Below are 13,185 nucleotides of genomic sequence, written 5' to 3' on the forward strand. Positions count from 1 at the left end.
CCCAGAAGTTGAACGACATTTAAAACGCAAACATTGGCGGTCAGACAAAAGAAGCCGGCTAACTGCTATGCGTCGAACATTGCAAAGTTGTCAGCATAAGCCCATTTTTGGACGTATACCGAGGCCAACTCACTGCTTTGGTTTTCTTTCCACCTCTGTTGTGGTCTATGACGTCATAGGTCAAACGTAGCTGAGGCAACATAATTTCAACAAATTGAATTCACTCCTGTGCATGTATGCTGGGACAAGGACAGAGGTCCGATTAGATGGCTTTATCGTGCTATAACCATAGCTACACTTAACTGTGCATGTAAATATACTGACTGTTATAGGTTTGGGTCAAAAGGAAACAAATATCAGCATATGGGGAAATTCTGTTGTCACTAAAGTTTGATGACCTCAGTGAGAGGGGTCATTTGGACACATAATATATAACATTTTCTTTATAGTTAGGGGATGTCATTACCAAAAGGACTTTAGGTAGCGTGAGTCAGCATGTGAGAGTGAGAATGATACCTGGCATTTGCTCTGGTCAGCTTGAGCTATTATGCACATTGCATGGTATAAGTCAAAACAGACCTGGATAAAAACACCCATGCATTTGTGTTATTGAATTGCTTAAAGAAAGCCACTATTGCTTTTAAAGAAAGCTACAGCTAAAGGTTTATTTTTTTTATTCACTTGCTTTTTTTGTAAAACTTTTCCAACTGCATTTAAAAGGACTTTGTAAAGCTGATCTGTTTCACAACAATGTTCAAAGCATTATTGCAATCAAATTGTGCAGACATAAAGGAACATGTTTGCTCATCGTATCATTTACATTTTTTTTCTAAGGAAAACAATTTAGAGAGTTGCTAATACATACTGGAGTCAGTTTCGAAAGAATAGCATTTGTTGAATTTGCATGTATGACGCTAGAACTTATTTCTAAGTGCTTATGCATGATACAGTACTCTTAAGTACTTACACCACGGTCTCCTACTGCACTGAAGCTTTAGTGTAGTGAATGTTGTAAGACCAAAATATAAATTTTTTAAATTATAATAGGTAGTGATACATAGTTTAATGTCTGCCTTTACTATGATTCACAAATTAAGTCTAATATACTGTTAAGTGCTGGTCAATTTACTATCTGATTGTTTGAGATACTATATTTGTACAGCATTTTTAGGAGAGCGTATGTAGAATTACAATGTTGAAAATGTGAATGTTCTAGTTGATTATTTGGTGCAGCGCTACAGTAAACTTGACCATGACTTTATGTTTACCTTCTCTTTAGACACAAAAACATGGCGTCACTAGCGCCATCATGTCCACTTGGATTTGGTGCAGTTGATCCCACAACCCCGACCCATATAAGCAATGCTGAACAGCAGATAGAAAAACATCCTACAAACACAGCCGTACTAAGAGAGGAGCTACCAGAGGGGACTACAGAGACAATTAGAGATATATCGGGGGACGAAATGAAAATCAAAACAGAAATGGTCAGTCAAGTCCCATTGTTCCCTGATGGTGAAATGAAGACAGAACCTGGGATGGGAGATGTGATATCAATATGCCCAGTAAATAGCGACATACCAGAATTTCTTTCTACTGCTAACCAAATGCAAGAATGCTTCCTGAACAGGGAGACCACTTGGAATAATCAGTCCAAAGATAGGGACATTCAAATAACTGAGTGTACTTTTCATTTAAAAGGACAGGCAGATAATGGAGAACAAACGATAAATCAAAACAATCCACCCTCGTTCATGGAATCCTGTCCCGGTATAACAAATGTTGCTGATACCCTCTCCATAAAAGAGCAAAAACACTTGTTTAAAAATCAAATGCCAACATACCCAGCTTCTTCCATGCCAGCACCACAACCTACCACACTATATCATGAATTAGATATAATAAGACTTGTAAGATCTTGCCCAAAAATGTCTTGTGTTGAAGGCCTACACTCATTAACGGATCATCGTCTAGAAATAACATGGGATCAAGCTGACAAAACTTTTGGGGAAATACCACCAAAAAGGAATAGACCCATGATTAAAGATAGACCTTACAATGAAGAAATGAAGGCCATGTCAGCTTTAGCCCAAACATGTCCCAAAGAGGCACGTATCCCTGGACTTCCATCGGCTCTGGCACCTACAGTGAGCTTTGATGGGTCTTGTAATGTCACTCTCCTTCCATCTTGCCCAGGTGTCTCCAGAATGGCTGGTTTTCCATCAGTGCAGAGAAATGAGTGCAAAGACTGGAATACTATTCATCAGCCATTATGGGAGGAGTCAATCAAAAAAGATTATGTAATAATTCTCAAGAATACAAAAGACATGAAAGGAATAGTTTCCCTTGTGCGAACTTGCCCACAAAAATCCAGAAGCTTAGGCTTTCCCTCTGTACCAAAACCAAGGACTATTTATTTTGTGGACAGTATAGTTTATCTTTCATACTCTGAAGTGTCAGAAATACCAGGATTTCCATCATCCCATCATTCAAAGGAGTGGACATTATGCAAGGAGCCATTATTTCAATCAAGAACCAAAGAAAAGCAACTGTTACTACATGATAGGTGTGAAAGAATTGGAAGAACAATGAAAGCAACGTTGTCCCTTGTACCATCTTGTCCAAATGTGGCACGGATGCCAGGATTCCCTTCTCTGACAAATCCCCAAAGTATGTATCCTACACCGGATATCATCAGTCTATCTACAATGTGCTCCCACGTTTCCAAAATACCTGGATTTCCATCAGTTGCTGGGGATGTGTGGATAGAGTGGGAAACTGAAAATGAGTCATTGTTGAGAAGGCCACCGAAGAGGGTGCTAATATTTAATACATCAAATGACAACAAGAAGATAATAAAGACTATGGTTTCCTGTGTACCAACCTGTCCCAAAGTGTCAAGTGTTTTTGGTTTCCCCTGTATCCCAAATCCAAAAGTTGTGTATTATAGCCCAAGTATTGTTAACCTCTTCCCTTTGTGCCCTCTTATTTCTACCATACCTGGCTTTTCATCAGTTGAAGGACATAAGGAAATGGGATGGATTGCTGAACTGGATTCATTGATGCCCAGGCTATATAAGATAACTTTGCCTAGGATTAAATTCCCACCACCTATAATAGACAAACAAAATTGCATGGTTACTTTGGTTCCTTCTTGCCCAGGAACAACAAAGATTTCAGGCTTTCCGTCTTACCCTCAATATAGTATGCAGAGTTTTCTCCCCATTTGCCCCAAAGTATCCCAAAGCCAAGGAGTTTCTTCATTTGACGGTTCCTCAAAATTCCACTGGCTTTTTGATCTACAGCCTCTGTGTGTCATGTGTCCAAGGAAGATGGTGTCTATGATAAACGGTCCAAATCAAGATGGAGACCTGGCAAAAATAATGTTGGCCTTAGCACCATCTTGCCCAGGAGCATCCAGGATCCATGGACTCCCTTCCAGACTTCAAACCAAATCCAAGATTGACGATAATATGATACGAAGCTTAACTTGCTGCCCCAGTGTGTCAAGTCTCAGAGGCTTTGCATCTGTCACTACAATCTCACGCACAGATTGGCTAAGTGAAAGAAAACAAATTTTGATTGAGCCTCACAAGAAGAAGAAGGGAGATGTGATTATGGCCCTTGCTGATCAGGACCAACCGTATCACATCAACATAAAAAGCATGTTGACAATAGTGGCATCCTGCCCAAAAGAGGCCCGTGCGTTTGGTTTTCCTTCTGCTCAGGTTGCAAACAAACCACCAAATATGGCCAGTTTATACACATCTGCTCCATGTGTTCCATGTGTTCCAGGTTTTCCATCAGCAAGGATGCTTAGCTCTGAACATATAAAAATGCCAACAAGGACTACACAGGGCAAATCCTTCCTTGATGAGCCACAGAATGAGAAGATTTGTCTAATAGCAAAACTTCCAGGGAAATATGATCAAATGAACTGCATGGTAGAAATTACTCCATCATGTCCCCATTTGACCCAAATTCATGGTTTTCCAAGCAGTTCTCAGTTAATTCCAACAGAGAAACAAACATTGGCTGCTCCAGTGCTGCCCTCTTCTGAAAAACATAAACCAGAGGAATTGCCTCCGGTACAGACAATGAAGTCATATATCAAAGATGCAAGAGTTCCTGATATTCCCTCTAAATCTGTCAGCAGCTCCAGCGCAGAACTTGGTGAGATTAAGTGTGTAATGATCAAGGTGATTCTGTCTTTGTCTTTTTGCGTTTCACAATTTTATTATGTTTGTTTTTATGACAGTGGAGAAATTCAATTGCAGTGCAAAGCAAAATATAGACCTTTCTCTAGATGATGGGTAAGTTGAAGAGCCGTTTTGCATTGATTGCCTTGAAAGGGGGCAATCTAGTGTGTGTGCTGTTTGGATTGGTTTTAGTAAAGTGATAATTTAGTGCATGGTAAATTTTAAGTGTTGTTGTGAGGACTGTGTTTCACTACATTCGTGTTGTATTATTCATAAGGTATTTTGAATATGCTGCAAAATCTTATTTTGTGGACTTCAGCAAAAAAAAAGAAGGAATAGCAGCAGAGGAGCCCCAGACAGTGAAGAAACCAGTGGACACATCAGAGCCATTGGGAGTCTTGGGTTGGGAAGTATTGGAGGCAGAGGGAACAGTAACAGAAAAACAGGCAGAAGTCACTCTCATAGCAAAGGAAGAAGAGACATCAGGAATAGTAAAGGTTTTTGTGGATGTTTTCCATAAAGGGTAAGTGTAAGACGTGTGTGGCATGCAACATGTAGTTTTCAAAATATTTGTCATCATTAGGATTTAAAAAAAGGCTTTTTTCCTTGGAGCATAAAAACCTTAGTATCATAATAAAATATATTTAGCAAAAATTTCTAATTTTGTCTTCATGTGTTGAATATATATGACTATATATGGCAGACTTTTTTTGGCATGAAATTAATTTCAATAATTCTCCAAAACTTCATTTTTTCTTGTGCTCATTATTTAAATCATTGTTTTTGAACAGTTCCAGATTTCACTCACACATTCCACTATCCATTTCTCACAGTTACGAAACAGTAGCATCCATATTGGGGCCCCCTAGCTCTACTTTAACTCAAGTGAATCACCAACCCGAGGCTATATCCTATAGGGACCTGATGGACAAGGAAGGCTCAGAAGATAGTATTCAGACCATAGAGAGCCAGTTTGAAGACAATCACAATGTTGAATATCCAGCAAGTGCGGAGCCCTACATGTGGCATTTAAATGATCAAGCAGCAACAGCATCTCCATCACCAACTGCAGAGAGCAATGATGGGTTCTTAGTTTGTGCAAGCATGAAAAAATGGCCACCATTGACAGAGGCAGATATTTCTGAAATATCAAAAGAAGATACAGAACAAGTAGAGGACTCTCTTGAACAGTGTCACACAGAAAGCGCACCTATTGGCCAGGGCGCTGCACAAGCATCAGTTGACATTGAAGAATTTGTAGTAAAACCCAAAACAGAAGCAGATAATGATGCTCGAACAGTGTTGTCTTCATCACAGTTGGAGAAAGGGTGAGTTCCAGTGGACTGTTGCCTATTTCAGTTGCATGGTGTGCCCTTGTTCATGTCCTGCAACTTTGGTGATAACACTGACTTTTGTTCTGCTTATGATCAATTCTGTAGTAGCTGCAAGGATCAACATTGATGTGGAATGTAATGTTGCTCTTTGTATAGGTGCCATAGAATGAGCTAACAAAGGTCTGTTTGTCCTTTGCTGCATTGTTTTACTGCATGGAAGGCAGAATATTGTAAATTGTGGTCATTTATTCTTATGATTCATTTTCTGGCTATTAAGTTGAGAAAATGAATAGTTCGTGGGGAAAAGGTTGCATGACACAATTGAATGACATGGTCAAGAAAAGCAATTTCTGAAGTTTTTCCTTTCTTTTCCTTAAGCCTGCAACCAACAAGCATGGAAGACATTTCTGCCACTACATTTCTGCAGTCCACGTCAAATGACTCAATTGCAGGTGCAAATAAACATAGAGAGATGGTCTTAGACAAACCGTCAGATGAACAGTGCATTGGACCGAAAGCTGACATTGCTGTCTCTCAGCGAGGCAGAGAGCCAAAGAAAAAAGTTACAGAATTTCAACTGAAAGGGTCCAAAAAAGAAAAAGACACATTTCCAACACGGCCAGTCAGAAGGAAAGATAGTTTAACACCAGATGGCAAACAAAAACCTGATGGTTTGTCTGTCAAGCTCCTCACTGATGTTATTCCCACACAACTGGCTGTGGACCTTGACACTTCTTCCTGCTTAGAAAAAGGAGACACTACTGTTTCTCTAGATATATCTCAGAATGGTCATAACCAAGAATGTGTTGAAGCTCAAGTGATATCATACATAGATGACCATAACTACAAAGGGGAAGCTGAATCTCTCCAAATATCCGTGAGCCTCACTTCTCCTCCTCATGTGAAAAGAAGGGAAGGTGCCTTGCCACTTGCAAGTCACCAGAAAGCTTCCCCTTGCACACTGATGAGAAGAAAGGACAGTGTTACAGGAGGGAAATCTGATCAAATAGCTCATGGCCAGCAAGATTTGAAAGCCAAAGTTAGTTCTGCTTTGGAAACATCTCAACCTGGTCCTCCTCAATCGGAGACATCAGAGCTCTCTGATGTCTCAGAGAACACTGATAAACCCAGTCAAACGATCACTCGAAGGGTCCCATCACAACTTGTCGGAAGTGCATCTCCACAGACAGCCCAGGTTTCTTCAGACTTAATATGTCCTTTGGAAAGGAAGGAGTCCGAAGCAGAGATGTTGGATGTTGGACAAACTGCTCCTCTTTCAATCATTAAGAAGATATTCCTTCCACAATGTGGCAAGAAATTGCCTTTTTGTGACACTGGGCTGAGAGGTCAACATTTGAAAGTTTCAGTCAAAGAGACTGTAAAAATAGACCAGGCTGACAACACTGTGATGAGCAATAAAGAGGAGACAAAGCAGTCAAAGATAGCTGAAACAGCTTGTAACACAGCCAACATAATTTCCTCTCAGAAATCAGAAAATGCACCAGCAACTGGAGTAAATGAAAAACAAACAAATCATCCTATCCCAATGCCTCGTGCAAGAAAACGTCTCAGTGGCTCCTTCCCAGAAGACTTTATAGCTGTTGAAGAAACATCTCAGGCTTCCCAAACAGAAAAGCCACCTATTATCTTAACATCTAAAGGGAGCAAAGACCTCTATCTTCCACTTGCTACTCAACCTACAACTACAGAACTGGCTACTTTGCAGTTGATGAGTAGCAGATTAAACGTTGAGAGCAGTGTTCAAGTAGACGATGGTGCCACTTCACAAAAGATCCCAAAACCATCAAGTTTGCCTATACCAAAACCAAGAGTAAAGAAACGTCTCAGTGATTCCATCCCAGATGACGTTGTTATTTCTGGCTCAACGCCTCGAGGCCATTCAGACAGTCTGGTTGTTGACACGGTCGAAAAGAATGAACAGTCAAGCCTGCCTATTCCACTCCCTCGTGCAAAGAAGTATGTCAGTGTGACTTCACATAGCACACATCCTGCAGACAATATACTCCCTGTGGAAAAGGAGTCATCTCAGAGATACTCAGAGGGTACATCTGACCCTAGGAAAGATACAAAAGAAAGGGCAATATCGCTGGATTCAAGTGTGATATCTGAAGCAGGTTTTGTCACAATTCAGGGTGATGAGGTTACAGGACAAGTGGAACAGCACATGGAAGAAGAACACTTTTCTCATCAGGATTATTCAGATTATACAGAGAATCCAATGTGTGAAGTCACTGAAGGTTGGACTTTCACAGATACACCTGTAGTTTCTGATGATTCAGAGAAGGTTTCAGAGACGGTGTTAGAGCTGGATGACATTGAAAAAGTGCTGGAGGAAGAGTTTGATAAATCCCTTTTTGGCACTATTGCATCATCTCAGGATGACTGGCTGCACATAGAGGATGCTAAAGACATTGATCCAATGGAAAGAACCTCAAGGAAGGAAACAAGGGATGATGAGATGGATTATGGCTTTGTGTCCGTAGATGTAGCTGCTGGTTATTTAGAGGATGAAAGGTAAGCCTGGTCAGTGCACTTTTAGGGATGGTGGTACACTCACAATTGTGTGTAAATATGTGCAAATTTTGCATTGTTCTAATTTTTCCATTCGTAAAAAGTCAATATTCTCTCTGTATGTCGGTTAATTTCCATGTACTTTGTTTTTCAAGACAAGGATGTTTTAAAAAATTGAAAGAATCATTTTGCTTTGTGTGTTTGCGTGCCTTTCCAGGCAAACAGAAGAAGCAGATCTGCCTGTACCTGTACCTGTCCCTCGTGGGAAGAAGCGCTTGAGTGGTTCTCATGGAGATGACAGCAAGCCACAGCCTCCTCAGCCTCCTGATTTTACTCCCTCTCCAGAAGTATGTTAAGGCTTTTCAACAATTCTGTATTTTTTGATTAATCATCAATTCTACAGTTCCCTACAGATCCTTCCAGCTCTTTGCTCTGGTTTTGTAAATTTTGTCCTCATCAACTTAATTTCAGTAACCCACTGTAATCTAGATTCTTTCTAGATTTCCATCCATTAAACAAAAGAATGCTATATTGTATTTCTCTGTGACTGTTGGATCTATAAATGTGCAAAATCAACATGTTTGCTTCACAATCTTCATGTTTTATACCCTCACAGAGCACTTAAAAAGGAGATTAAACACCACACAAATATTGGGCATGTCCTTAGTTTTCATGTGACAGATCCAGTGGATCCTAAAAAATTTTCCACTGAATTCATGTGTGGGCCACTAAAGTTCACTGAACTCACTGTCAGGTTGATGAAACCTTTAAGATGACATTAGCTTTGTGTCATGGAGCATTATCCTGCAAGAAGTGCCCAAGATGCTCAAAGAAACTTTGTGGCTCACTACAAATCCATCTGATTGCATCAAACTGCCAATAATACCTTGTCACCATTACACCACTTCCACAAATTTTGACTGTTGACAAAAGGCAACAAGCCCACAGATTCAAGCTTTTCATGGCCAATTCCTGCCCCTACTAACCCTCCCATGACACGTAATTGAATGATTAGATAATTGCACAAAGCAGGTGTATAGATGTTCCCAATACAGTGCTCAGTGAATATTTGAGAAATGTGTAATTCCTCCGTTGTCCTTCTTCCCTCTAAATAGCAAAAAATGAATAAAAGTCTGTAATGTGTTTCAGAACTCATTGCCCACTCCTACCTTAGTGACGTCTAGCCAGTCTTTATTGGAATGGTGCCAAGAAATCACCCAGAGTCACAAGGGAGTGAAGATCACCAACTTCACCACCTCTTGGAGAAACGGTCTGGCCTTTTGTGCCATACTACACCACTTCCACCCAGAGAAGATGTAAGAAACGATTGAAAGACTGGTGCCACTGCAGACATTGTTCTGAGTGCCTAACCTTCTTTTTCTTTGTATAGTAATTATGAAATGCTGGACCCATATGACATCAAGCACAACAACAAAAAGGTGATTGATGATGAGTTTTCTGTTGATTTAATAAACAGCAAAGCGTAATTCATAACGTTTTTTTTAAATCTGTTTGTTGCTAAGTCCTTATGCAACCCTCCATTTATTTTGTTCATATTGCAGGCTTTCGATGGCTTTGCTGAACTTGGCATTTCAAGGCTGATGGAGCCTTCAGACATGATCATGCTAGCAGTGCCTGACCGCCTCATTGTCATGACCTACCTTAACCAAATTCGAACCCATTTCATGGGCCAGCAACTCAGTGTGCTTCACTTAGAGAAGGACAGTAGCGAGTCCAGCTATGCAGTAGCAGGGGACGTGCACAACCAAGAGGATCCTGAGGCAACTGTTCGTTATTGTGCCCAGAGGCTGCAAGAGGAAGGTATATGCCTTGAGAATAATAGGACTACTGGCTCTGAAGAGAAGGACAGTAAACCCACTGGGGATGTAGTTCCACCTCCCAGAAGTAAACGGTTGCAGGTTGCTGGGGCAGGCAGGGCTCAGTCACCACTGGCACCACCAAGGACCAATTTCCTATCAAAGTCGGGTTTCTCTCATGTCAAAGATGCAGATCTGGTGAAGAAACGAAGGTCACAGCGGAGGAGTGGATCAGTTGATGAAGGAGACATATCAGTGGTATGGTACCTTGCTTTTGTCCTGCTTTTTAACATACATCTTTTGAATGCTTCTTCCTTTATGATCATCTGCAGTACATGAAAATCTATTTGGGTTTGTAGGTTATTGCAGGGCAGGAAGAGAGTCCCAGGAAGTCAGAAACTGGTAAGGTATTCTCAAAGTTCTTGCAGTCTCGCAACAATCTCAAACAATCTTTGACTTACTTTTTTTGCTGATGCTATTTGGACTTGACTATCTGAATTATTAAAATGTAAGTTCTTTATTGTTAAAATTATTATTGTTTATAGTTGATTGTTTCTGGATTTGTCTTGCAGAGAAAACAGAGGCTGTGGTTGAAGAGGGAAGACCAGAAGGCCAGGTTAGTGGCCAGCTATGTGTCCCATTGTAAGGTTGGATCTCAGAACTGTTTCTCCCTAATAAATGTACTTTGTTTTTGTCCTGCTCATTGGCCACATATGCAATATTTTTTTCCATTTTGATCCACCGATACAAACATTTAGATGCTTTGTTGGGAAATTCTGTGTGTTAATCTATCCAGGACTCCAGCCAATATGTTCTCAATCAGATGGAAGCCCTAGAAGCAGAACAAAATCATATTGATAACAGAGCAGGTGTAGTGGAGAGGAAACTCAGGCAACTACTGGAAACAGGTAAGATATTTGGAAGAAAGCAAATCTCAGTGAAGCAATTCATGGCTACATGTGGACGCACAATAATTCAGAAGAGCAAAGTTACAAATATTTTGAAGGACAAATAGAAAAAGAAATCATTAAATTTTTTTCAGTTAAAACTGGAATAAACTAGTAATGTGAGAAAATAATTTGTAACCTCCCTGGTTTATATGTGAGAGAATGGATTGATTGATTTTCTCTAGGTAGTGACAAGGCGGAAGAGGAGAGGTTGATCCAGGAATGGTTCACTCTGGTCAACAAGAAGAATGCTTTAATAAGGAGACAGGACCATCTGCAGCTGCTGTAAGACATCTACAACATAAACCAAAGAACTTAACAATGCCACTACTATTACGTTCAGTAGTTGTTGATCACTACTTGTGCTCATCCCTAACAGTTGTTGTCAGTGTTGTCCAGTTGTCATTGAATGGCAGAAATTGTTCAAAAGCCTGTTGTGGGAGCTTTAAGGAGTTTGGTTGTATAACTTTAAGAAAACTCAGCTTAGAAAAGATTGTATGACAGAAATTGAAACTTAAGGTTGTTTGTTGAATGTTGTTCCATTATTTATTTTTAGTGCTTTCAAATGCATCTCAGCTTCATCAATGGGTGACTTAGTCACTGAAGTGGACTGAGTCATCCCAGTTAAAATTGTTTAAACGCCATTTTCCTAAAATGAATATGAATATAATGAAAAAGCGCTAGAATAACATAGAAAGAGGACTTGACTTTGGTTGTCGAGATTGTTTTTCACTGGTCATAGCTGGTCAAGAAACTAAATTGCAAGTAAATAATTTATACTTCTGCTCATATTAATTTTAAATCATAAAACAACCTCCCTCCATAAATCTCACATTGTCTAATGCATCTCTTTTGACTGACAGGCTGGAAGAACATGACTTAGAGAGAAGATTTGAGCTGTTGAACAAAGAGTTGAGAGACATGATGGCTATTGAAGGTGAAACTACTTCCAAACAACTATGCAGGACACACTAATACTGCTTTAATTAAGCGTGGTGATGATTGATGTTTTGTGCTTGTGACTTAGTTTCTCATTGCACTGTATTTGAGCATAAGAGTGACAAAGATAAAAATACTAAAGCCTACTGTACAACTGCAACCCTGAGAGTTAATTTTACAATCTGCTTAATGACTTAAAGACTTTAGTCTTTCATCCAACTCTTCAATATCATCTATCTCCTCTATTTTTTTGTCTTTGTGGCGCAGAGTGGCAGAAAAGTCAGGCCCATAAGCACAGGGAACAGCTTCTGCTACAAGAGCTGGTGGCACTAGTCAACCAGAGAGATGAACTGGTCCACAGCATGGATGCCAAAGAGAGAGGGTAAGACAAATTCACTGTTCAGGTTGGGGTTGTAATAAAGTCAGGAAATGGATAAGCAGCAGAAGATGAATGAATGAAAAGGACCCTTTGTCTTAATGTATCACCTGCTGACTTTTAAAAATCAGGAAGGAGAAAAGAACAGGTCAGGTCCTCCTCCTCAGCTCAACCTCATCCAAAATATGGTTCCTTTTGGTTAAAAAAAAAACAAAAAACAAAACCTAATTCCTAAAACACAAATAAACAACTTGCAGTTTATAAACGAATAAATGGCATCACAGTGGGTTTTGCCAAACAGTTTGTGTTTTTTTTCTTGATTGAACCACTAGGTGGCATGAAAGTGCAAAACAGCTAAGCCATTTGTCGAAGCAAGAAGTGACACCAAAAATAACAGTACATTGACTTTCTCAAGATACCTAAAGACACTTTACCTGAAAAATGGCCTACAATATAAAAAGAAGATGACAAACCTGGTACAAACTATAACTGGAGAAAAGGCCATTAAATTAAGTGTGTACAATTTCTATATTTCTAGTTCTCAAGCACCTGTATCAGATTTAATTAATGCATTATGAATTCCAACAGACACACATACACAGTTGTCCACCTGTAAAACTGTCTGTCAATTTTATCTCAACAGCAGACAGTTAATTATTATTTATTTTTTTAGTGTAGTCATAGTCTTGCAGCTAAATATTTTATTATTTCAGTGTGTGTATATGACCCGACAGTTAATTATAAACTATCAGGACATAATGTGCTTTTAATAGTAATAATAATAATAATAAGAGTACATTCATTCATCTTCTACAGTTTATCCATTTCTGGGTCATAGGAGGTGCTGGAGCCAATCCCAGCTCACACTGGGCGAGGACAGATTGCCAGTTCATCAAAGGGGCCAACACACAGAGACAGACAGAAACCAAAACCACTCACATTCAGATCTACGGACAATTTAGAGTCACCTATTTACCTAAACATGCATGTCTTTGGACAGTGGGAGATAACCAGAGTACCTGGAGGAAACCCCATGGAGAC

General features: G+C 39.8%; 1 protein-coding gene across 15 annotated transcripts in view; it reads left to right on the forward strand.

Annotated features, from left to right (window-relative positions):
• Window positions 1-13,185, forward strand: part of ehbp1l1a (EH domain binding protein 1-like 1a) — a 41,667-nt gene that overhangs the window by 26,612 nt on the left and 1,870 nt on the right. For 10 of the 15 annotated variants that reach the window (XM_029526719.1, XM_029526717.1, XM_029526721.1 and 7 more), the window contains 15 exons: window positions 1,280-4,173; window positions 4,259-4,313; window positions 4,477-4,722; window positions 5,033-5,527; window positions 5,912-8,068; window positions 8,283-8,412; window positions 9,215-9,381; window positions 9,456-9,504; window positions 9,628-10,140; window positions 10,242-10,284; window positions 10,455-10,498; window positions 10,679-10,790; window positions 11,015-11,114; window positions 11,693-11,766; window positions 12,036-12,150. In XM_029526719.1, the coding sequence (XP_029382579.1) occupies window positions 1,280-4,173; window positions 4,259-4,313; window positions 4,477-4,722; window positions 5,033-5,527; window positions 5,912-8,068; window positions 8,283-8,412; window positions 9,215-9,381; window positions 9,456-9,504; window positions 9,628-10,140; window positions 10,242-10,284; window positions 10,455-10,498; window positions 10,679-10,790; window positions 11,015-11,114; window positions 11,693-11,766; window positions 12,036-12,150 (7,194 nt within the window). The other 5 variants (XM_029526718.1, XM_029526728.1, XM_029526727.1 and 2 more) reach the window with 5 other exon arrangements.

This window comes from Echeneis naucrates, chromosome 18 (genome assembly GCF_900963305.1).
Source record: "Echeneis naucrates chromosome 18, fEcheNa1.1, whole genome shotgun sequence".
Classification (NCBI taxonomy): Eukaryota; Metazoa; Chordata; class Actinopteri; order Carangiformes; family Echeneidae; genus Echeneis; species Echeneis naucrates.